The 26722-nt window shown below is 40.9% G+C and overlaps 1 protein-coding gene across 3 annotated transcripts in view; it reads right to left on the bottom strand.

The window, feature by feature from the left end:
* Positions 1-2364: 2364 nt before the first annotated feature.
* The window catches only part of LOC143935931 (mucin-5AC-like), a 251510-nt gene continuing 227152 nt past the window's right edge, over positions 2365-26722 (bottom strand). For 2 of the 3 annotated variants that reach the window (XM_077460154.1, XM_077460163.1), the window contains 6 exons: positions 26502-26621; positions 19104-19190; positions 18114-18236; positions 14516-14576; positions 10294-10396; positions 2365-3036 (listed from right to left, as the gene is read on the bottom strand). In XM_077460154.1, the coding sequence (XP_077316280.1) occupies positions 2865-3036; positions 10294-10396; positions 14516-14576; positions 18114-18236; positions 19104-19190; positions 26502-26621 (666 nt within the window). In that variant the 3' untranslated portion in view covers positions 2365-2864. The remainder of the gene's footprint in view (positions 3037-10293; positions 10397-14515; positions 14577-18113; positions 18237-19103; positions 19191-26501; positions 26622-26722) is intronic. The other variant, XM_077460146.1, reaches the window with a different exon arrangement.

Genomic DNA, 26722 nt, shown 5'->3' with positions numbered 1-26722 from the left:
TTTAAAAAAGGGGCCCCCAGATTATGACCCCCCCTTATGTGAATGGGTATTGGGTGCATCAGGCACATTGTATCCCTACCCATTCACCAAAAAAAGTGTCAGAAAGTAGAAACCACACTACACAATTTTTGACAAGTCCTTTACTAAAAAAAGAAAAAAGTGTCCTGTGATGTCCATCCATCTTCATGGCGCCAACGGACCAGAAAAATAGAAAAACAAAACAAAAAACCTCTGCCTCGATGTGAGGCGTCCCGACGACTGGTATCTCTTGGCTGTGACAGCTGTTATATAGGCAAGGGCAGGGCCACCCAGTGATGTCATGTGCCATTAGAGGGGGGGTTGGGTCATCCAGTTACATCAGCGGGTGGCCCCGCCCTTGCCTATATAAGAGCTGCCACAGCTAAAAATACAGCAGTCGGCGAGACAACTCCCATGGAGGTGGGGCATTTTCTTTTTTTCCCTTTTTTCAGGTCTGTCGTCGCCATGATTGAAGATGGATGGACATTGCAGGATACTTTTTTTTTTTAAAGGAATTGTCAGAAACTGTCTTCTGATGTTTTTACTTTTTTGATATTTTTTTGGTGGATGAGTAGGGGTACAATGTACCTGATACACATTCACATGGGGGGCTGGATCTGGGGGGCCCCTTGTTAAAGGGGGCTTACAGATTCTGATAAGCCACCCGCCGCAGACTCCCACAACCACAAAGCAAGGGTTGTAGGAATGAGGCCCTTATTCCCATCAGCATGGGGACAAGGTGCTTTGGGGGATCCCAAAGCACCCTCCATGTGTTTAGGGCATGTGGCCTGGTATGGTTCACCAGGGGGGCACTCTCTCATTCCCCTCCACTTTTCTTGCCAGGTTGCATACTCGGATAAGGGTCTGGTATGGATTTTGAGGGGACCCTTACTTCATTTTTCTTAATTTTGGCATGGGGTTCCCCTTAAAATTCATACCAGATCTGAAGGACCTGGTATGGATTTTGGGTGGGACTCTCACACCATTTTTATTTTTTTATTTTGTAGTGGTGTTCCCATTAATATCCATACCAGACCTGAAGGTCCTGGTATAGACTGGGGGGGAGGGGTGGTTGGTTAACCTACACTGTTTTTTTATTATTATTTTATGTATATTGCTGGGATCCAGCAATATATTACAGCCGCAAGCAATTTTAAATGTTTTTTTTCCTTTAGAAATGAAATTTTACTGTGGCATTTCATTTCTATTCTTTCACTTTAAGCATTATTAAAATCGCTGCACCTGATAAAAAAAAAAGGCTGTTTTAAAAACTTTACCCGGGTCCCCAAACACTTTTTGTGGCAATAACTTGCATATAAGCCTTTAAAATGAACACTTGATTTTCACATTCGTGTCCCGTAGACTTTAACGGTGTTTGCACAAATGTTTTGTCTGTTTGCATGTTCTAGTGCAAACTGAACCGGGGGGGGGGGGGGGTGTTTGGCTCATCCCTAGTAGCTGAGTGCAACTTATAGATAGCACCCATCTTTATGCTTCATTTATCTGATTACCCACTTGTTATGCCCTGTACACACGGTCAGACTTTCCGATCGGAAAATGTGCGATTGGATCGTGTTGTCGGAAATTTTTTTCTTTCGGAATTTCCGACACATAAAGTTTGAGAGCAGGATCTAAAATTTTCTGCCAACAAAATCCAATTGTTTAAATTCTGATTGTGTGTAGACAATTCCGATGGACAAAGTGCCATGCATGCTCAGAATAAATTACCAGACGAAAGCTATTGGCTACTGGCCCGTTTATAGTCCCATGGTACGTTTTGTACGTCACCGCGTTCAGAACGATCGGATTTTCCAACAACTTTGTGCGACCGTGTGTATGCTAGACATTACTCTCCAAGTATTTTTGTAAGGCCATCATCCCCTTGTCCTGAGGTTCTCTCATAGACCTCCACAGACAATCATAATCTATTAAAAAAATAAGGCATCTACAGAGTGCTATTTAAACTAGATGGTTTGAATCTAGGCCGGTTCCGCAGAACCCATTTTTGTTCTGTAAATTATATTTTTAGATTTGAACCATTCTGCCAGATTTTACATGTGATTATTGCAAGTAGCTGGTATAGCCGCTAGTAATAATCACTGACTTCTCCCGGCAGAGGTGACCTTCCCCCGCAATCTGCCGGGAGAGGACAATGTCTCTGCAGGAGAGATTCCCACATTAACGATGTCTGTGTTGATGGTGGCATTCTTTCCTGCAACTGATGCGCGCAGGAAGGAAATTTGCTCCTTCTAGGGCCAGCCTCACCAAAGTTACTGAGATTGTAAATTAAAAAAAATAAATAAAACTGTTGCATTCAATCTGTATAATATTTTTATATTCAATCTGTATAATATTTTTATAATATTATGTTTTCTTTTCCAAATATATATTCTTATGTTTTTATCTCTGTTGAATTCTTAGGACAAAAAACAGTGATAGAAATAGAAAGATGACCTAGACAGTTTTTGTAAGTGCACACTCTACATGATTTTTTATTAGATTAAATGCACATTATAGCCTTTTGATTGTATACGCTCACCAGTGGGCAGAATATTCTGATAATTATGGAAACAAATCAAATAATTAAATGCTTATAAATATAGGTAATGTTCTTGTCACAGTGTATTCATTAACCAAAGCTATGTCATTTGGTTTCATATTAACATTGCTGAGGCTTGAGCAAGAGTCTAGCACTCAAATTATATAGACACTGCAGGATAATATAGTAAGTAACATGAGATAAAGTGTAATGTTATATTAGTAAAAATAGATCTTTTCTAAACAGTAAATATAGCATAGGTAAAGTGAAAGTCCATTAATCAGGGATCTTGTTTTACATTGGTGATTCATTCTGTGAACATACAGGCTGCGTTCCTACAGGAGCATTTTAGGATATCAGTGTAGGTATAGCCAATCTTCCTTCCATTATTACATTCCAGTTGGATGTTCATGGGCGTAGTTTTGGTTGCCTGGCAGCAGGTGCAGTCGTGTTCCTGCATTTTTGGAAAGTTGGGGTTTCTGAAAAAATATATATAATTTTATTTGAAAGTCTATTTTATTATGAACAATAAAATGATACTCAAATATGAAAGGACTAGGTCTTTCTTAGAACAGCCACAATGACATCAATGACCCCCACCATATATATACTTCATGTCTCTGTGGTCCTTACCAGCTTCAAACAGTTATTTACATTACTGGAACATGCAACACAATCAGTGTGAATTCATTTTGTTTACGAAACTACCATAGCCTTATTCATTCCTTATTCAAAAAAGCTTTGTACTCAGCAATTCTTTGGGAATTTCCTTGTATGTGAGGACAGCAAAGGATCACCCACAACCTGAAGGGTAGTGTTAATTGAATGGTTCGACCCGAACATGAGTTCAGGCCGAACACTGGCTGTCCAACATTATTCCTCCAGCATCCACATTTTCAGGGTGTTTGGCCAGTGTTCACCCTGCTGAAGGCCCTGCAATGCACTGAGCGCTGCACAGTATAAGCTGGTTGTTAAGGAGCGAGCCATATAAGGGTCTGGTATGGAGTGAGGGGAACCCCCGCTATTTTTTTCTTTATTTTATCAATAGCCAGGTTCCAGCAATTGCAACCACAAGTCATTTTAAATGGGATTTGACTCTTTTTTTGCTTTAGAAATGTACTTTTTGCTGCAGCATGTTCTATATATGCTACAGAGGCACCACTTTACAGGTAGACTAAGGGGACACCCAGGCACTATATTTAACCACTTGACCACTGGGCACTTAAACACCCTTAATAAACAGACCAATTTTCAGCTTTCGGTGCTTTCACATTTTGAATGACAATTACTCAGTCATGTAACACTGGACCTATATGAAATTTTTGTCCTTTTTTTCATACAAATGGAGCTTTCTTTTGGTGGTATTTAATCACCGCTCGTTTTTTTTATTTTTTGTGCTATAAAAGAAAAAATACAGAAAATTCTGTAAAAAATAAATTTTTCTTTGTTTCTGTTATAAAATTTAGCAGATTAGTAATTTTTTCTTCATAAATTTTGGCCAAAATTTATACTACTACATATCTTTGGTAAAAATAAGTACAAATTGGTGGATATTATTTGGTCTTTGTGAAAGTTATAGAGTCCACAAGCTATGGTGCCAATATCTAAAAATGTATCACACCTAAAGGACTGATGACCTATTTCAATTCTTGAGACCCTAACATGCCAGAAAAGTACAAATATCGCCCAAATGACCCCTTTTTGGAAAGAAGACATTTCAAAGTATTTAGTAAGAGGCATGATGAGTTTTTTGAAGTTCTTTGCAAAAATCAAGATTTTTTAACTTTTTTTTTTTTCACTAAATTGTCACATTATCAGTTTATTTCTCACACACAGCATATGCATACCACAAATTATACCCCAAAACACATTCTGCTATTACTCCCGAGTACGGTGATACCACATGTGTGAGACTTTTACACAGTGTGGCCACATACAGAGGCCCAACATGCAGGGAGCGCCATCAGGCGTTCTGGAGCACCCAGGACAATTCTGAAATTTCTCTCCTACATGTAAAAATCATCATTTATTTGATAGAAAATTACATAGAGTCCCAAAACATTATATATGTTTTTTCAGCAAAGACCCTGGAGAATACAATGGTGGTCGTTTCAATCTCGCACGGTATTTGCGCAGCAATTTTTCGAATGCTTTTTTTTGGAAAAAAATCAGTTTTGTGCTTAAAAAAAACAAACAAAGTAAAGTTAGCCCAATTTTTGCATAATGTGAAAGATGAAGTTACGCTGAGTAAATAGATACCTAACATCTCACTCTTCAAAATTGCACACGCTCGTGGAATGGCGCCAAACGTCGCTACTTAAAAATCCCCATAGGCGACAATTTTTTTTTTTTTTTTACTGGTTATATGTTTTGAGTTACAGAGGAGGTCTAGGGCTAGAATTATTGCTCTCGCTCTAACGTTCGCAGCGATACCTCACATGTGTGGTTTGAACACCGTTTTCATATGTGGGCGGGACTTACGTATGCGTTCGCTTCTGCATGCAAGCACATGGGGACAGGGGCGCTTTAAAAAAAAAAAAATATTGTTCATTTTACTTTATTCATTTTAGTTTGACATTTTTTTCCACAAAAATAATATTTTTGATCACTTTTATTCCTATTACAAGGAATGTAAACATCCCTTGTAATAGGAATATGGCATGGCAGGTCCTCTTTACAGTGAGATATGGGGTCAATAAGACCCCGCATCTCACCTCTAAGCTGGGAAGCCTGAAAAAAAAAAAAGATTCTGGCTTTGATCGTATTGGCGAGTCGGTAGAAGCACCGGAGGGCGGCGGGAGGGGGGGATGTCTATGGCTGGGTATTGCAGGGTATCACCGACTATGGCTGGGTATGGCTGGGTATCTCCGAGTATGGCTGGGTATCTCAGAGTATGGCGTTGCAGAGTATTGCATTGCAGAGCATTGCAGGATATTGGCAGTGTTGCAGAGCATTGCAGAGTGTTGCAGGGTATTGGCGGGTGTTGCAGAGCATTGCAGAGTGTTGCAGGGTATTGGCGGGTGTTGCAGAGCATTGCAGAGTGTTGCAGGATATTGGCGGGTGTTGCAGAGCATTGCAGAGTTTTGCAGGGTATTGGTAGGTGTTGCAGAGGATTGCAGAGTGTTGCAGGGTATTGGGGGGTGTTGCAGAGTGTTGCAGGGTATTGGCGGGTGTTGCACAGCATTGCAGTGTTGCAGGGTATTGGCGGGTGTTGCAGAGTGCTTCAGGGTATTGGCGGGTGTTGCAGGGTATTGGCGGGTGTTGCAAAGCATTACAGTGTTGCAGAGTGTTGCAGAGTGTTGCAGAGTGTTGCAGGGTAATGCAGAGTATTGCAGAGTGTTGCAGAGTAATGCAGAGTATTGCAGAGTATTGCAGAGTAATGCAGAGTATTGCAGGGTATTGCAGAGTATTGCAGGGTATTGCAGAGTATTGCAGAGTAATGGCAGGGTATTGCAGAGTATTGCAGGGAATTGAGGGGTTAATTTTCGGTGAGCAGCGATGTGGGCACTGCAGATGCAGCCCACAGTGCTGCTGACACCGATCTGTTCCCCCTCTGCTGTACCGATCAGTACAGAGAGGGGGAGGGAGGAACCGGCGTCATAACATTTGACGGAGCGATCACGTGGTAAACGTGGTTTACCGTGATCCGTGATGCGCCGGGTCCTGTGGACCCAGCGGTCATGGATGCTCTCGAGTGCACGCCCCAGGGGGCACGCAAGAGTAGAATTCTGGGAGGACGTCATATGACGGCCTCCCAGAGTTAAACAACCACCCTGTAGCCGTCATTCGGCTATGGGCCGGTTGTTAAGTGGTTAAAGGAATTTTTCATTTATATTATTGCACTTTAACCACTTCCCGACCAGCGCACGACGATGTACGTCGACAGAATGGCACGGGCAGGCATATTGGCGTACAGGTACGTCCAATATTCAATGCCGCCCTGCCATCGGGAGCGCGCCGCCGGCGGTGTGCTCCCGCGCTGGTCGGGACCCCCGTGAGTCCGGGCGCGGGACCCTAAGACTCGATCGCCACGGGCATCCCCGCGATCGTCTCACGGAGCGGCCGAATGGAGGAAATGCCGTGTAAACAGCATTTCTCCATTCTGCCTAGCAACTAGTGACGCTGATCTCTGCTCCATGTGATTGGAGCAGAGATCAGTGTTCACTAAATGAAAGCCCAACCCCCCCACAGTTAGTAACACACCCCTAGGAACACTTAAACCCTACACTGCCACCCCCTGGTTAACCCCTTCACTGCCAGTGTCATTTACACAGGAATCACTGCATTTATATAGCAGTGATTACTGTATAAATGACAATGGTCCCAAAAATGTGTCAAAAATGTCCGATGGGTCCCCCACAATGTCGCAGTCACAATAAAAATCGCTGATCGCCGCCATTACTAGTAAAAAAAATAATAATAAAAAATGATTAATAAAAATGCTATAAAACTATCCCTATTTTGTAAACGCTATAACTTTTGCGCAAACCAATCAATAATCGCTTATTGCGATTTTTTTTACCAAAAATATGTAGAAGAATACGTATCGGCCTAAACTGAGGGAAAAAAATGTTTTTTTATATATTTTTGGGGATATTTATTATAACAAAAAGTAAAAAATAATGCGTTTTTTTTTTAAAAATTGTCGCTCTATTTTTGTTTATAGCGCAAAAAATAAAAACCGCAGGGGTGATCAAATACCACCAAAAGAAAGCTCTATTTGTGGGAAAAAAAGGACGTCAATTTCGTTTGGGAGCCACGTCGCACGACCGCGCAATTGTCAGTTAAAGCGACACAGTGCCGAATCGCAAAAAGTGGTCTGGTCTTTGACCAGCAAAATGGTCCAGTCTGCAAGTGGTTAAGCATCATTAAAATCACTGCTCCTGGAAAAAAAACAATTGTTGCATTGATATATATCCCCCAGGACAGTACCCAGAGCCCCGTACCCTTGTTATGGCCATTACTTGCATACAAGCCTTCAAAATGGCACTTTTGATTTTTCCTGTTCAACTCCCATAAACTTTAATGGGGTTCAGATTAGAACTTTTCACCTGTTCAGGAGTTCTGCTGCGAACCAAACAGGGTTTTTTTTCGGCCCATCTCTACTGAAGGGGAAAAGAAAGCCAGAGCCCACAGGAGCAAAGAGTATGGTAAGTATTACATCTTAGCCAACATCCCATAGAAGTAATGTGCATTTAACCCACTTTTTTGAGTTGGGATTTAACATGGAAGAAAAAAGAATTATGTAATTCACTTTGAAATCTTGACTCAAACTGTGATCAGGCTGTACTCACTGCTGTGAGTGCTGGCCAGGGGAGGAACTTGTCTCGGCTCCAAGCGATAATGTTACAGAGGGTATGTCCCAAGAGCCGCACATCAATGCGGTCTGCGCTTGTGGTAAAGTGAATGGCAGTCACAACCAGGACTCCTGCCAGACCATGCCCCTCCACCCGTCGCCTGACGGGGGACCAGGCTGAGACTGCCACTGACTTCACCACAAGCGCGTCTGCATTGATGTGAGGATCTCGGGACATACCCTCTGTTACATTATCGTTTGGAGCTTTGATTTAAACTCCCATCCTCATCTCAATTTTTTGAATCATCTGCTATATCATTCTAACAATATTTCTGTGATTCCCTCTGCAGTTTGCAGTGCTTAGTTACTTAGGACTCAAAAAAGGAGATGTGATGCTAAAGCCTTCTGTTGGCTGATTCTTGGTCACAGTGCAAAAGTTAGTGCACTCCTATGACCCAGAAGAAAGGTATAATAAAAAAAGCTTTGGCCATACTTCTCTTTTAATTTAAGTACCTATTGATATGAAATAGTAAAGCTCTTCCCCTGCTTCATGAAGACACAACTACTATTGCTACTACTATTGATAATTCTCAATACATCTCAGTGCCCATTTCAAAGTGAAATACATGCAATTAAAATGTAGAAACGTGTGCCCCTATGGACATACAGTAGGTTTATCAGTTTATACATATGCCTTTCATGCCTTTAATGAAAGGTTGCTAGACAGCATATAATCATTTGATTGTCATCATAGGATTTTGATAGAAATGTCTTTACAGGGACTCCTGACCTCACCTGCCAATTTGGGCCCACTTTTAAAAATAAAAAAGATTGGCCATTAGACTATTGTTTTCTTTTATTAGAGAATATGGATTTGATTTACTAAAGGCAAACAGGTTGTTCAATTTGCAAAATAATTTGAAAAGGGTTTTGCCTTTGATTAGTGAATGTGATGAGAATTCACTTTGAAAAAATACCCCACCATGTGCAAGGAAATATATATATATATATAAAAAAAATAAAAAAATAAACAAAAATTGTATCTTTTGCTTGTAAATGATTGGATGATGGAAGTCAGCACAGCTTTTCCACATTCACTAAGATAAGAGATAATGCCTTTGCAATGTGAAAATTCTCATGAAAAGTGAACAGCCTAAGCCCTTGTACACACGGTTAAACATTCTGACAACCAAATCCGTCGGATTTTGTCCGACGGATTTTGTCCAAAACTGTTGCATACACAAGGTCGGACAAAGTTGTTGGAAAATCCGATTATACATAACGTAATGATGTTATTTCATTAGGACGGGATTACGTTCAGGCTAGTAGCCAATAGCTTTGGTCTAGGAATTTGATCTGAGCATGCATGGCACTTTGTCCGTCGGAGTAGGCTACACATGATTGGAGTATGTCCGATCGGAGCATTTTGTCGAAAAATTTTACAGACAAGCTGGAAAACTTGGTCCGTCGGAGTATCCGGAGTAACAATCCTATGGAGACCACACACAGTCGGATTATCCGACAAAGCGGTCCGATAGGACACATTTTGTCGGAATCTCTGACCGTGTGTACAAGGGCTAATTGTCATAAAAAGGCTAAAAGTACAAGCATGCTCATGGACAAGAAGTATGGAAAACGTCTTCAGAGACTGACTGGGTATTTTGAGATATCATTGTACAATCTGAAGTCCATGGATGTCTAAAGGCACAAAAAACTGGAAGGAGAAAATACTTTTATTAGTGCTGTCTATAATCCAACTGGGGAAATTTCGAGCTGTGGGTGTACTTCTGTTTTAATTCACAACAGGTCTCCAAAAACCTGTTCTGGCAATGTCTGTCTAAGATAGGAATTCCCTTAACTTGAAAGATTTCCACTAACTTGCTGTTGTGTCTTAGGAGCAGGGAATAAAATGAAACTCTTCCCATGGTACACAGATATTAATAAATAAACTGGCTATCTCTACTTTCTAAACGCAAATCGGCTACATATACAATTTAAAGAGTTGCATGGCCAGAGCCATTGTGCTGCACAGTATACTGTAGAACAGACTTTCTCAACCCTTTCAACATGTAGGAACCCTTGAAATAACCTTTCGGTCTCAGGGAACCCCTGTTAAAAATGTCTAAACCTACAAATCATGATACATCAGTGGGATAGTCAATGGAAGAGTGCTCCTTACATTTGTGGTCTTGGGGAAGAATGTCCCCCTACAGATAGCTAAAAAGATCATTGATGTCACTGGGAACTTATCTGAGAGGCAAAAATTGGTCATTGTTTAAGGAACCCCTAGCAACCATTGGAGGAACCCTGGTTGAGAAACCCTGCTGTAGAATTTACTCCACACCAAGAAACTATAAATCCAGATCCTCCCACTCATACTCAGCTCAGAGATTATGCTTTTTTCTTATACATTCATTTGCTTAAAAACACATATCCATACCTAGAAACAGAGCTACAGTAGCCTCCACAGTTAGTAAGAGTCACATTGGCCTTACAACCACCACTTTCAATGAGCTTCCATGACTTCATTACATCACATTTGCCTGTGTCAAAGGAAAACAATGGAAAATGGCATTATATATTCTGTATTCAAAAGACACTATCCATAAATTGCATAGTTTTCAAAATTTGATTCCAGAAAAGAACCTGTGAGAATAAGAATATTGAAACTGCCATTACTGTCTTTGCTGATTTGTTTTTAAAGGTGCAGGCTTTATTCTGTTATTCTGATCCAGTGTTTACTACCTAATAGAATACTGTAATGCTGCGTACACACGATCAGACTATCCGGCGGACTTGGTCCGGCGGACCAGAGTCCGCCGGATAAACCGCCCGCGTGTGTTAGAAAGCAGTTGTGACTCAAAAATTGTCCACCAGACTTATATAGGGACAATGGGTGGGATCTCCGGGTGATGTCCCCACCCCTTATGATGTCACAGTCCCAGCATCCACTGGGACCAATGGCCAGGGTTGTCGGGAAGAGGCCATTGTCCTCATCAACATGGGGACCAGCGCCACCCCCTTTCCTGATAGGCCGGGTTGCGTGTTCGGATAAGGGATTGATATGGACCTTGGGGGGGACCTCCACATCATTTTTTTGGCGTAGGGCTTCCATACCAGGTGACGGGGCCAGCGATGTGTCAATCTCGCCGCGGAAGGCAGCGACATCGACTTCCTTCGCTAGTCCCGGCTACCTGGAGCCGCATTAAAAATGATGGACTTTCCTCCGTGTGTGGGCAAGTCCGTTCATTTCAAAAGTACGGCGGACTCCCACCATAGTCCGGTTGTGTGTGGGCAGGTCCGCTCATTCGGAAAGTCCGGTGGACTTTCCGGCGGTTTGTCCACCAGACTAAGTCCGCCGGATAGTCTGATCGTGTGTATGCGGCATTAGAAGTATACTACTTGTGAAGTTTGAACAACACAATCTCCAGCTCAACATATTTCTTCCAGGGCTGTAACTTGCTTGAACTTGTTCTCACTTGTGAATAGTTTGAATAGTTTCAAACTATATATTTAGTATTCTATAAATGTCTTGTATTTATTTAGAAAATATTCAGTTAATGTCGCTTTGTATTTTGTATTATATATATGTATTATAGACTTGTGCACAACGGAAATTTTCATTTAGTTTCGGTTCGTTGCCATTCGTAAAATACATCATTTCGTTCTGTTATATTCGTTATGTTACGTTAATACGTTTTCGGATAATTTGTTATTATTTCTAGAGTGTCAAATTCATTTGTTCGTATTAGTTTAAATTAGCTATTTATGTATGTATAGACATTCGTGATAATGATTCGTAGTTTGGAAAGTCGTTTGTTTATTGAATCTTTTAACACACACAATGACAACGTCTCTTCTCCTCGGCTCAAATACAATACAACACCCATCTAATTCAGTTCTCAGGAATGCACTTTGCCAGTAATCCATCCTCTGGCACAAAATTAATTAGCTGATTGGACTATAAGATTTACTTTGAGCTGACCTTTTGTTTCATTAGATCTTTAAAGAATTAACGAATCATGTCAAATTCATTCAAATTCATTCGTTATATTTCTTTCGTATTCGTTGTAATTCGTTATTTTTTTATTCGGACATTCGGATGCATCCGAATGTCCGAAAGATGCAAAATTCTGCCGAATTTCGATTAGTTACGAAACTAATTGCACAAGCCTAATGTATTATATGTTTGTATTTTGCAAAGAGTATACAGTTTATAAATATAGTTTTAATGCCTATTCAGTTAAGATCACCTAAGTGCATTCCAGTAACATCAAAACAAGGATGTTTAAAAATTTACAGTTCATATCCTTTAAAAATCAGACACAGTCCAAGTAGAGAAGGCTGTTTGCTGCCAGCATGCTGCAGAGAATGACCCTTGTTCTCTGTGGGGAAGCAGTGGTCCCTCTGTAGAGGTCCAAAACATTTCCTGCTGAGTCAAACATATTAATCTGCAATCTACAAATTACTGACTACCTGTCTGGTCTGCTTTCTACAGAAAAACAAACTTTGTGTATCTTTTTGTTGTGATAGACCTGGAAGGTATTTATGTGATTTTACGTGAAAGGTTTTTTTTTGTCTATTAAAAGTCAACCGCTACAAAAAGCATAGCTGCCGGCTTTTAATAAACACACCTGTCCCACCATCCAGCGATGCCATCGCCCGAAGCCTCACTTCTCTCCCCCTCCTGTCCACGATGCCGGCATTGCAAGTGTGGGCACCCAGCTGTGACAGCTTGCATTTTCAAGCCCAGTACACACTGTGCATGCGCGAGTCATGCTGCATGTCCTGAATGGCCGGGCAATCTTCTGGGACCTGTGACATGTCCCAGAAGATTGCAGGGAAGGTGCGGGAGAGAAGGTGACCGAGCGGAAGTGGGAGCTGTTAAAACCCCCAAAAAAATTACATGCCACATGTCCTTAAAGTGTAAATTCTACTTTTGGGTGGAAATCCGCTTTAAATTGAGCTTTAATACTTCAAAGTTTCTTTCTTTAGCTTCTCTAAAATTAGTATCTCAATTTCCAGTTACTGAAGCATCAACCTGTTTCCCTGATGCTAGGTTCTTTCTATTTGCCTGGCAGTTTATTTTACTAGTTTGTATATGGGTGGATAAAAGGAAGTGCAGAGCCAATGTTACAGATAGATAAAGTTTGGTAAAAGAAGAACAAAAGAGGTGCAAAACAATCAAAATTATTCAGATAAGTCCATAAAGTCCTTAGATTACGAGTCTCAAACTGGCAGCCCTCCAGCTGTTGCGAAACTACAAGTCCCATCATGCCTCTGCCTGTGGTGGTCATGCTTGTAACTGTGAGCCTTGCAATGCCTTGTGGGTAGTTTGGCAACACCTGGAGGGCTACCCGTTTGAGACCCCTGCCTTAGATGGATTGTAAATGGTGCTTATAAAGAAATGTGACATAGAGACCTTCACCATCAAACCACATGTACAGCCTTAAATTTTACCTTACAGTCAGAAAGTGCAGTCTGATATCAACCTTCAGAAATGAAGCACCTCTCAAGATCTCTCTTGGGCAAACAAATATGAAAGTTGTTCCTATCCTGATGACCATCAGGACTTCCAATAGGTAAAAGTAAAAAAGAAAGATAGAAGTATCTCATAGTGTAGTAGTTTTTTTAAAAGTAACCATTTATTTCAAGTAAAAATTATTCACTTACATTTAAAACCATAGAAAATCGCACAGGAATGTTTCCAACCAACAAGGTGGCCGCTGCGTATGGTGCGTGATGACATCATCCACCAAGACTCAACTATACACGTTTCACCATCAATTCACATTGTGGAGTCATGGCAGGTGATGTCATTGCACACTTTTCTATGGTTTTAAATGTGACTGCATCATTTTTAATTAAAATAAATGGTTACCTTTAACAAACCTACTGCACTATGAGATAGGTCTACTTCTTTTTAACTATCACCTATTGTAAATCCTGATGGTCATCAGGATAGGAACAACTATCGTATTTGTTTATCCAGGGGAGATCGCGGTGACATGTTCCATTTCTGAAGAGAGATATTTCATTGGTAAAAGGCTGTCCATGTGGTTTGATGGTGAAGGTCTCTATGTCACATTTATTTAAGAGTGCCGTTTACAATCCATCTAAGGCAGGGATCTTCAAACTACGGCCCTCCAGCTGTTGCCAAACTACAAGTCCCATGAGGCATTGGAAAATTCTGACATTCACAGACATGACTATGCATGATGGGAATTGTAGTTCCTGAACAACTGGAGGGCCATAGTTTGAGGACCCCTGATCTAAGGACTTTATGTACTTATCTGAATATTTTTTGTTGTTTTGCACCTCTTTTGTATATCTTTAACCAGATTTTGTCTATCTGTAACATTAGCGCTGCACTTGCTTTTATCCAACTTTGTCTATATTTTGTCAGCTGCTTGTTTTTTGCCAGTTAGCCTTAGCGCAAAGTATTATTTGTGATTTATTATTTGTATAGGGTTGACACTTTTTCAAAGCATTAAACTATTTTCTGTATCTATGGCGCTCACAGCCTTGAAGTACATTTAGATCTGCTTATGACCTATGCTCTGATTGTTTACTTGGCCTACTATACTGTCCATGCTTATTTTTCTAGGCTTTTAGGAACTATGCAGTAAAATTAGAACAGTAGAAAGTCAACATTAACTTACGTGGCTCACAGAACTGTATTGTGCAACATCCATCAGAACTTGTAAAATTAACCAAAATACCCTGAGAAAATACAAAAAAACATAATCCCATAGTTCTTTTTATCAGCAGTGCAAGCTAAAATATAAACATCACATGCTATCTTCCAAGTTAGAATGAGTGGTATAAAATATTCAAACCAAAAGATACAATGATACACCTCAGATGGGGCACTAGTAGCACAGATATCAACAGGTGTTACCTGTATTTTGTTACACAGGAGGTTACTTATTAAGAGATGGTTAGGAAAGTTCAAACTTAGCTGCAAGAAACTTGAGACACCTATATTTGCAGAAGGTTATGGAAAAAAGAACAGAAGATTGTGTCTTCCTCAAAACACTTATTGGTAATATGCGCACTGCTAATTTTTGTTTTAAAGTTGGCCCAGTCCTAACAGAAACCCATGTGCCCATCTGAAGGCTGCAGCTATAGTAAAGCAGCAGTCCTTGTACAGCAGTTGGAACCCTCCTACTGAGTTACAACTACAGCCTAGCGATTAGTAATGCTCTCTTCTTGAAGTAAGGTAACTACCACACAATTATTTTCGGTTTTTATATATTAATGACATATTATGCAGCTCTTTCACATTCACATAGCACTAATATTAGACTACACTATACTCCTATTATAGTATCCCTCATAGTTATGAAGTCCAGTGGATGGTGAAGAGTGGAATTCAGCAAGGAGTTTAGTGGGACAGTCTTTAATACAGGATGTATAATTACTGACCACCAATGGCATGCAGGGGGGCTTTCCACTGTCCATCAACATACAGAGGTCCTTTCCACTGACAACCAATGTACAGGAGGCTTATCCACTGGCTAACAACAATAAAAGGAGGGTCTTTCACTATCTAAAAATATACAAGTGAAATTTTCACTGTCCACCAATATACAGGAGAGCCTTTCACTATCTATCAACATACAAGGATGCTCTACACCAGGGGTCTCAAACTGGCAGTCCTCCAGCTGTTGCAAAACTACAAGTCCCAGCATTGCAAGACTGACAGTTACAAGCATGACTCCCACAGGCAGAGGCATTATGGGACTTGTAGTTTCGTAACAGCTGGAGGGCCACCAGTTTGGGACCCCTGCACTATCCAACAATATACAGTATAACCTTTGACAGTCTATCAATATACAAGTGAGCTTTTCACATTCCACCAATATACTGGAGAGCTTTTCACTATCTATGAATATACAAGGATGCTCTACACCAGGGATATGCAATTAGCAGACCTCCAGCTGTTGCAGAACTACAAGTCCCATGAGGCATAATAAGGCTCTGACAGCCACATGCATGACACCCAGAGGCAGAGGCATGATGGGACTTGTAGTTTTGCAACAGCTGGAGGTCCGCTAATTGCTTATCCCTGCTCTACACTATCCAACAATATACAGGGGAGCCTTTCAATATCCGCCAATATATATATAGGAGCTTCCCACTGTCCACCAATATACTAGGGAGCTTTCCCCTCACTATATACATGGGGTTTTCTACTGTCCACAAATATACTAAGGTGTTTTCCTCTCACTAAAAAAACAAGTTGTACCAGCGCTCAATCTCCCCCTTCTGTGCTTAAGCGTCCGCTGCAATCCCAGTCCTAGTCCTCCCCCCAGAAAAACCAGGGAAAGTAAATGATGTATATATATCTTTAGGGGATTGGGCCTCCCACTCACTATTTTAACTACCCCCTTCTCAATAGATTACGCTTAATAATACATATATTCACTAAATAATCACTGTGCCCCCATATTATACAAAATATATACACAACACATTAATTTATATTTGCAAAAAATATAGCGTCCTTATTGTGCGATATTTTAATTCGATTGCTCCAACTGTGCCATCTTAATCACTGTTCATCTTCTAATCAAAAATCCACTTGTGTCAACTAAAATAACCAAATCTGTGCCGCCGTCACCAAGCAGAATGGGCACTCACCAGATGTCCCCAATCAGTAAGCCTTCAGTTCATTCAACGGATAACCAATCCACAACGCATTCCTCCCATTAGCAATTCCTCAACGTACATACAAAATTACATGGAACCAATATAGTGTAAAACGGTTTTAACTTTATGGGAAAATCAATAAAAAAAAACGCATTGCACTCACATTTTAATGTGTCTATCGGCCGACACCAAGCCTTTCCAGCAATGAGAAAAACGTTCTAAAATCAGGCAAGCCACTGATGTTCCGCAGGTGGTGATAGTCTCCCTCCACTGGGTCGACCTGTTCCTGGCTTGTATTCAAGGACCGTATGTATCCCACAACTCCTACGTGTTTCACATTTGAGCGTCGTCAGGAAGCTGTGGGAGCCCTCCCCAAACCCCCCTTTTTATAATGCCCCCAATTACCTGTTACTGTGCCACCGGAAGTGACGCTGCCGCCATCTTGATACCGGAAGTACATACTTACATTATACTGATTCCATTTAATTTTGTATAAATATACGGACGTTGAGGAATTGCTAAAGGGAGGAATGCGTTTGGTTATCCGTTGAATGAACCAAAGGCTTACTGATTGGGGACATCTGGTGAGTGGCCATTCTGCTTGGTGACGGTGGCACAGATTTGGTTATTTTAGTTGACACAAGTGGACTTTTGATTAGAAGATGAACGGTGATTAAGATGGGACAGTTGGAGCAATCGAATTAAAATATCGCACAATAAGGACGCTATATTGTTTTCCTCTCACTACATACATTTCATACAATTTAAAAATTGGATGAAAGGTTTAGTGCTTTTTGATAAACAGTATTTTATATACAACTATATAGATCAGACTGAAGTGAGGGACAAGTGAGGAGGAAAGAGGGATAGAGGGACTTTCCAAATCAGGGACATTCCCTCAAAAATCAGAGACAGTTGGGAGCTATGTCTGTGTAATGATTTTAAATTGATTTTCACTGGAAAATGCTTTAGAGTGCCTATTTTTTATTAGTGGAAAAGAACATTCTTTTCCGATCTCCAGTGCTCTATACCAATGTTTCTCAACTCCAGTCTTTAAGTTTCCCCAACAGGTCATGCTGTCAGGATTTCCCTCAAATGAAACGGTTGTGGTAATTACTAAGGCAGTGAAACTGATCAAATTACCTGTACAAAATAATGGAAAGCCTGAAAACATGACCTGTTGAGGGTACTTGGGGACTGGAGTTGAGAAACATTGCTAGTCTATACCATAATAGATGAATAACATTACCATTATCATTTATTGCATCTTCACACAGAATAATTGCATTTCAGAATAAGGGAGTGGATAGGTCTGACTAGGTCAGTTAGAGTGTACTGGAAAATGTTAAACCCTGGTGCCTACGGGACTATGGAGTCATATTTAGACATATTTAGATATACACAACTGCTATAAAAAGATATTGTGCAATGTCTATCAGACTGAAAATGTATTTCTGTGACTTTGATTGAACTTTAATTTTTAAAATGTCGGACATTTCTGCATTTTGAAAAGACTGTTTGATAAATCAGCACAGATTCCTAATCTACCTTCATATTTTAAGAACAATGAAAGCATACTGTACATAAGAGACTAGAATACTGTACCTTGTCGCAGTCTATAGGCTTTTGCCGTGGGCATGACATGACCTTTTTGACAACCATAAATGTGTCCCGTTCACAATCATAACTTGTGCAGTTGTCTCCTGGAGGGTTCCAGAAACTTCCAGGCTATTAGAAAAAAAATTTTTTTTGAAGAATATGATGCTTAAAAAGACCAGAATTGTTTAATTAAACGTAATAGTTAGACATTTAGCCTAAAATCCACTTCACTCTGGTACTACCTCACCAGCAACAAAATTGCCAAGGGGCAACTAACACTTTCCCTAATGGGTGTCACAAAGTAGTAGCAACCGAGATGTCTAATTGGTTCAAATAGCAAGACAGTAGAGCCATAGAGGGTAAGCCCCAGATCTCTAGTGTGACATGATGCTCGTTTAATAAAAAGATCTAATTATTAAATTGTGAAGAGAAAACCCTATACTTGCACTTTTCTACATTTTATTCCCTCTCTGTTTTGGATTTCTATTATGCATCTCTTATCGCTGGCCTTTGCTCCAGAATCCCTAGATGCAAACTGTAGCCTATACAAGCGTGAACTTTACTGGCAAGTAACAAAAGCCAGTGGACACAACCTCTTGTGAAAGCAATTTCACAAAATAAAATGAATGATGGTCAGTAGTTGAATTTCAATATACTGATTCAAAATACGACTTGCGGTAACTTGCTGAAAATCTGAGGCCTCACAACAACCACATAGGTGGGACTAATATGACACAACAAGTGGCGGCATGATTCACTCAGTATCTGCAAACATCAGCCTTCAACATATTACTCCCCTGTGAGCTGAGACATTCAGTACAATCATTTTTTGATCCACATCATGCCTACTAGTTTAAAAACCTAAACAGCATCACGCAGGAGTGAACACTTTTAAACAGTTTTCTGTGTGGTGTTGTAGGTAGCCAATCTGAACAGTTCACACACATTTTGCTCTCATATTGTACGAAACATAATTGAAATATGGTCAAAATATACCTTAATTTGCACAGTGTTATTTAGTACACAAAATTCCTGGACACACTTGCCGCAGCACTGTCCTTCTACTTTTTTGTATGTATACCCCTGAAAAAAAGAGATAAAATGAACTGTTAGTTGCCGGTTCCTAACTTAAAATATTAATAGAACAAGCATATAGTAGTGTTTTTCAACTTCTTTAAAGTGGCACTCCAGGAAGAACTCAGGGTAAAACTGCCACTACAAATAAGGTGATTAATGTAAGCAACACCATGTCAAAATTATTTACAGGAGGTTTGCCTTCACTTTACTTTAGGAGGCACAGAACATTTCCTGCAGAAAAGCTAATTATGGAATTGCACTGAAAGCATCCCAGAATTTTGAGGGCATGCTACAAGAATGGGTTTTTAAGTGAGCCATACATCTGGGTACATGGTGATGCCTTGTTTGCATGAATGATTCTCTTTCTATCTGTCATCTATGCTGACAGATTTGAATAAATCATATTTTGTGATGTGGGATCCTTAATTGAATGCTATATTGTTTTCAGTGTGTTTTCACCAAGTCCATTAATCAATCTGGGTATTCTCATGCTACATATCACCAATAATAGAACTTTAATAGTACAGAGCTAATGTACAGGAGGTGGCGATGATAGATGGTTAGACCTTAGTTCCAGCTTGGCTAACTCCTAGGTATTTGGAGAGTTGGACTGTTATAAGTGCTTTCTAAAACAACAACCCTATGTATAAACATGTTCTGAGCCTTAAAGAACAAAACTGACCCTCTAGAACAGTGATGGCGAACCTTGGCACCCCAGATGTTTTTGAACTACATTTCCCATGATGCTCAACTACACTGCAGTGTAGTTGAGCATCATGAGAAATGTAGTTCCAAAACATCTGGGGTGCCAGGGTTCGCCATCACTGCTCTAGAAGATATGGTTGGGTAGATTAACACATGTGAGATACTTGTGATTTGAAAGCTCTACTGTGACCCTTCCATTTGGCCAGAGGTTCACATACTGAGATCAAAGTTCACTTCTTCCCATTTTGACTGAAATTCCTCCTGTGAATTAAATTTGTATCCAACTAGGTGGGAACCTGTTTTAAAGCTGCTTCAGCACAAAAGGATATGGACATTTTTGGGCACAGTTTACAAGTGAACATTTTGGACATAGTTTACATTTACAAGTTCAGTGAGAGAGGCAGTTCAGTTCTATATATTGCATTGGATTGCTTATTGGTATTCAGCAATCACATGGAAGATTTATTTTCTTGGAAGGGTTGACAAATAACAATTGTGAAATTATATGTGCATTTAGTGCATTTTTAATTTGTGTTATTTACCTGTAAATTTTTCCCTGGGACTGCTGCTTGGAAGACTAAGAGCTATAACTTATGTGGTACTCTATAGAACCCCCCTTCACTTTTGACCCCTCAGACACAAAAAACCTTATGTAGAAAAGTGAATGAAGGGTCTAAGATGATGGGCCAGCACGGATAATTAAACACTCCCAGAAAATGAGAGGATTATGACATGGAAGGAGGGGGAGAGCTGTGCTAGGGAAAAAAAACTCTGATGGAGTCGTCAAATTTTCTGGAAAGTTTAAAGGCATGTTGCAAGTGAATATAAAAATTATGTAAAGGAAAAAACTGTAAGTTAGCATTGAAAATATGTAATTTTTCTGTGCTTTTACCTGCATTTTTTAAGTTAGTGACAGGGTTCCTTTAAGCAGATAGTGCCTACACTGAATGATCAGACATGCTATGTTCTATACTGTTCATAGTGCTGAAAGTACCACAAATACAAAATGTTGTTCAATATTATATAGTTCTGCAAAAGTGAATGCAACTTATTTAGGGTAAATTAACTTTAAACTTCCATGGTGTTCCATTACCTGACACAGTGATTGTTCAAAAATGTTTTTCTTTATGGTGTATCACTAACACACATTGGCATCTATAAGCTTACAGTGTGTAATACTGATTTTCTTTTTAAGCTTCGTGGAACAAACTTCACTGCTGTGATCCCCAGAAGAATTATAGCCCGTAAAGCTTTGGCTATGCTTCTCTTTTAATATATTTATGATTGTGGGATGTTATGATACAGCGTATATGAATGCATTTTTATTCACTGTTTTGTTCACCATTTTATATATTTTTTGAGATATTATGTATTTTGGTTATCAATTACATTTTTGTTGGTTCATATATATTTAAAGGGGAAGCGCAACAGGTTTTATGTATATACACTTTTTGTTGTTTTGTATTTGGATAATGACTGATTGCTGCTTATGTATACTTTTTTCAGTTTTTATTTTGGTTATCATCACTCAGATTTATTTTATTTTTCTATACACACAAGTATATACATGCCAATAGGTTACAGCTCCATTCACATTCCATGGAAAGAACACAATACTAAATCAAACGTAACTTTCAGTTCAAGATCAATGTACCCTTTTTGGGAACAAGTCTAACATAACAGAAAATCACTTGGTAACCAAGAACACAGACACTTGTAATAGTGGAGGTCAGGGTGGCACCGTACTTTCCCTGTGCATGAGTCCCTCCCTTTACCTGTTTACGCCTATTTAGCATGTTGGGTCTGGCTAGCAATATATTGTCTGTAGTAGAAATCTCCATAACAAGAGAAAAAGCATTTAAGCCAGAGAGTTCTCTCATTAGCCACACCTTGTGCCCAGGGACCTATGTACTTCCATACTGCTCTCTAGTACAAGGAGTCCCTTTCCTCCTCAACTCAACCCAATATCTCTTTGGTCAGATAAGGACATGCACATCCAGTTATCATGTACTACATTCCAGTTAAAAATGCACTGAAGGTGGGACAGCCTTGCCAATTCTTTTCCCTAGGGGCAAGTACAAGTCTGCAAACTTTCCCATATGGTCTAGTCCTCATCCTTTAGCAACAAATCTATCTTGGGTCTTCTTAATTGTATTACAACTCACAACTATCACTCTTCATTGCTCCGGGAGCCATAGCCACTTACTTCTTGACACAGAGTATCAGCTTCCTTGGGGAGACCATTAGTCCCTGAAATCTAGTTGTAAGGGAAGTTGGATAGGTTGGCCGACTAAGTGCCTTCCCGCCCAGAGTCTCTGATGAAGGAAATGTATTCTTCCAACCAAGACACTGTCAGTCTAGCTGCATGAGGAGAATCCTGAGGGCCCCACTGTACACTGTTGAGAGGTGGGAATCAAAAGCCTTTGAAGCATAGGGGTGACATCTCTCTGCCCTCCCAATTTTGGCAAGGGGGGGTGGGGTAGCAGCACTGACATTTATGCACCCTCTGCCATTTAGAGACATCCTTTTGTATTTCCAAAATGTGGGTCCCATGTATCTCTCTGTTCAAGACAGCCAATCTTTTGCTGCATGGGTCTCAGGTAAACTGGGTCTATCTCTTTTGAAGCTATGCCTAGGGGAGGAGCTCTTTCTCCTTCACTCAAGTTCTAACCAATAGGCTCTCAGAAAAAATTCTGTTCATGGTGACTAGTGTTGTGTATCGGGGAAGACCATCCACTTTTAAAGCCTGGCTGGGTGATCTTCACTGGAGTTCCTTAGCTTGGAGCTTCCAAGGTTTATGAGGGGAAAATGATAAGTGCAGTGCAATCACATAAACAATATAACTGAGTGAAATCATAAACAAAAATACAACAGTTTCAAAGTCCCAAATATAAATGCTTCACTGCTGTGCCAACTCAAAGTGATAGTTCATATAGTAAAATCCCATGTGCTCGGTGACCATCACCTCCAGATAAATTGCTTGCTCACCTCCAGTCTATGACCCCACTACAGAGTCATAATAGCCTTAGTGAACTCCATTCAGGATGGTACTGGAACACTCCTGCAAGAATCATCCCTGAAAGACGCTACTCCACTTCTTAAGTCTTAATCAATCATTTGGCGTATCATAGAATAGAAATGGAGAAACCATAGTGCTCTCTGCTTCAAATTATTTATTAAAATATAAATATGTGATCTATGCTGATACAAAGGTAAGTAGTGACATCACGGACAATGGCCCCTCCCACCCATATGCATTACGCACTTCTAATGGGCTTCTTCAGCAGACCTGGAGTAGCAAAGTGGAGTAGCGTCTTTCGGGGACGATTCTTGCAGGAGTGTACCAGTACCACCCTGAATGGAGTTCACTAAGGCTATTATGACTCTGTAGCGGGGTCATAGACTGCAGGTGAGCAGGCAATTTATCTGGAGGTGGCAGTCACTGAACACATTCAATGTTACTATATGTATATATAACTATCACTTTGAGTTGGGACAGCGGGTTAACATTTATATTTGGGACTATTACACTGTTTATCACATCAGCTATTGGAGCTGCTGTGTTTTTGTTTATGATTTCACTCATTTATATTGTTTATGTGATTGCACTGCACTTATAAATTGCACTTTATGCTTAGGAAGTGCGTATGGTGGACACACTCTAGAAAGTGTTAGCAGCAATCTGAGCCTCACTATTAGGCAAACGATAATTAAGGGTAGATAGTCACACACATTTAGTTGTAGTTTGCGCTGATTATATTTCACCCTAGAAAGGTTTATGACGGTCCACCTGACAGAAGAACACCCTGAGATTGACCCAGTCTGGAGTACCTGAAATCCTAGTGTCCTATTACAACCTGTTACTGGCCTTGCCCTCGAGCAGACCCCACCAAGCCCTGGAACATAAGGCTGGCCACCTGCTGTGACAGACCAACCCAAGACAAGGGCTTTTGGAGGGGACTGCCAGGTGGCCTCTAGCATACAGACTATGAGCCCTGGCTTTTAAGGGAGCACTACTCTTTGGGAGGTTTTGCCTGGGAGACCCTTGTAGTGGTCTTGCTTCAGATTCAGGATTGTCTCCCCAAAGTAGATGAGTGAGTAGATGTTAATCTAATCAGCTGTTTATTAAGGTTTTATGTGTTTATTTTTTAGGTATGTCTCTCCCATTGTGTGCCTCCTAGATGTGAATTGTTAATTGAATCACCTATTGTTTCTGTCTGTCTGCTCATTTCTTGGAGATGGGATTATTATTGTGTCCACTGTACCTTGTTATTGAACCATTGTGGAATGGTTATGTGTTTATGCTTATGATAATGTGTAATGTACTTTGTATATCCAGGGTTGTGGTCTGGGTGCTGAACGATCTGGGCACCTAGGTTTGTATAATGCCCTGTGCACACGACTGGACTTTCCAGCAGACTAGGTGTGACGGATTTCCCGCTGGAATTCTGGTGGTGTTCCAGATGGAATTTCCGAAAGAACGGACTTGCCCACACATGGCCAGACTTTCCGGCACTAGGTCCGCCGGTCTTCCCGAAGGAGTTCCGACTGAGTTACGGCGGACTTCCAAATGAATGAACTTGCCCACACATGGACTAAAGTCTGTTCATTTTGAATGTGATGAGTTACAATGGAACTAGAAAAGGAAGTCAATTTTGCGGCTTTTATCGGCGAGATTGACACCTTGCAAGCCCCTTTGCCTGGTATGGATTTTAAGGGGAACCCTCTACGCCAAAAAAAGACCTGGGGTCTCCCCAAGGTCCATACCAGACCCTTATCTGAGCATGCAGCCTGGCCAGTCAGAAAAGGGGGTGAGGATGGCGCATCTGTGGCCCCCCTTCCCCAAAGCACCCACCCCCCATGTTGAGGGCATGCAGCCTGGTACGGCTCAGGAGGGGGGAGGTGCTCGCTTGTCCCAACTCCCTTTCCTGACTGGCCGGGCTGCGTGCTCGGATAAGGGACTGGTATGGATTTTGGGGGGACCCCACGCCGTTTTTTCGGTGTAGGGGCTTCCCCTTAAAATCCATACCAGACCTAAAAGGGACATTGTCGCCTCTCTCTCACGCTCGCTGCAATAGGAAAATGTGTTTTTCCTATTGCAGCGAGCGTGAGATGTACAGTACCCTGCAGCCGAGAACCAATGCAATAGGATCACGCTAGAAACATTCTCGCGGGCAGGTGCTGTAGCTGCCCTTCCGTCGTATGTGGTCCATTGGACCAGCATACAGACGAACGGGTTTCCCGCTAGGAACTGGGAAAATTTAAAACATGTTCTATTTCTAAAGTCCATTGGATTTTTGGCAAGCAAAGGTCCGATGGAGCCCACACACGATCAAATTGTCAGACGGATTTGTTCCGTCGGACCGTTGCTGTCAAAAAGTCCAGTTGTGTGTACATGTGATTAGTTCATATTAATGAAATCACTGTCAGTTATGTTGCTAGATGTGCATTAGCATACAGTTTACGTTGGCTGTTCCTTAGCTATGTTAATTATATCTCTGTTTACCATTTGCATTGGTTAGGATATTGTGATCAAATTATTATCTGATCTTACATGGTATAAATTCTGTGTGAATTTACAATAAAGTTAGTTTGAGTTCCAGTATGAACCTAAGCTAGTGTGCAATATTCAGCTATAATACTTGGTTCCTGGGTCCAGACTGGAGGAAGCTATATCTTGACAGAGGCACCCAAGCTGGGTGCTGGACAGTTCCGTCACACCTACCATAGAGGTGTCCCAGAGTCACCCTTAGCATTCCTCTAGAGTATTTAAAAAAGGTGTGTGTATAGGGGTGTGAGGAGTCCCATAAAACAAAATCTGCTCACACCACCCACCTTCCCTATGGTCCAACCACAGACACTTAACCACAGTTAAAGTGGAGTTCCATCGATTGTTGAGTTTATTAAAAGTTGGCAGCTACAAAAAGTATAGCTGCTGACTTATTAAACGGCTACTCACTTGTCCTATGGTCCAGCAATGCAGGTACCTGAAGCCTCTGTTCTCTCCCCCTCCTCTTTGCAGCACCGCCATTATACGTTTGGGCGCCTGGCTGTGACAGTTTGCGGCTTCACAGCCTGGCGTGCACGGCACATGCACGATTAGCGTTGCACTCTGTCAATGGTCAGGTAATGTTCTGGGACCTGTGTCATGTTCCAGAAGATTGCCAGGAAGGAAGTGGCCTCCTAGGGGAGAGGAGGAGTCGCCTAAGTGGCCAGAAGTTGGAAGGAGGAAGTTGGACAGGAAGTCCCACTCAAAACCAAGTACCCACTCCCCCCCCAAAAAAAAGGACATGCCAATTGTTGCATGTCAGGGGTAAGGAGTACTTAAAGTGGAAGTTCTACTTTTGGGTGGAACACCACTTTAAAGGGGGGTATATAGTGGCCAGCCAAGGAAACTACCATAGGCCACATCAATGCCCTACCTCACCCCATTATAATAGTCTGTCTTCTATAGGTGTGGTAATGACCTTTCTTCTTGGTTTCATGCTAAGAAAGATTTTTCTTGGCTACTAGGGGCAATAAGGGCAGCTCAAATTGCCAAGTATAATGGTGCTGAAGCTCTAGAAACACCTCTCTTTTTGTGAGGCTCAGATAGATGGAAGGTGTTCTTACCAGTTGACAGTCTGTATTACACATTATTGGTTTACATTGTATTTCAGCATTATTCTTCATAGTTGCAGAGCACTTGCATTTCTGACAACTTCCATTTGGCTGTGGAATTGAGGAGCCCACCTAGATGCACACAAACAAGAAATACATGTGAGAATTGCTTTGTCCAGATTAGTGATAATAGCATTAGCAGAAGATGACCAAACTAAAGCCATTCAAATTCA

Source organism: Lithobates pipiens, unplaced genomic scaffold (assembly GCF_037356315.1).
Source record: "Lithobates pipiens isolate NorthernLeopardFrog02 unplaced genomic scaffold, aLitPip1_a1.2 Scaffold_10, whole genome shotgun sequence".
NCBI classification, from domain to species: Eukaryota; Metazoa; Chordata; class Amphibia; order Anura; family Ranidae; genus Lithobates; species Lithobates pipiens.
This window is presented reverse-complemented; position numbering and strand designations above follow the sequence as displayed.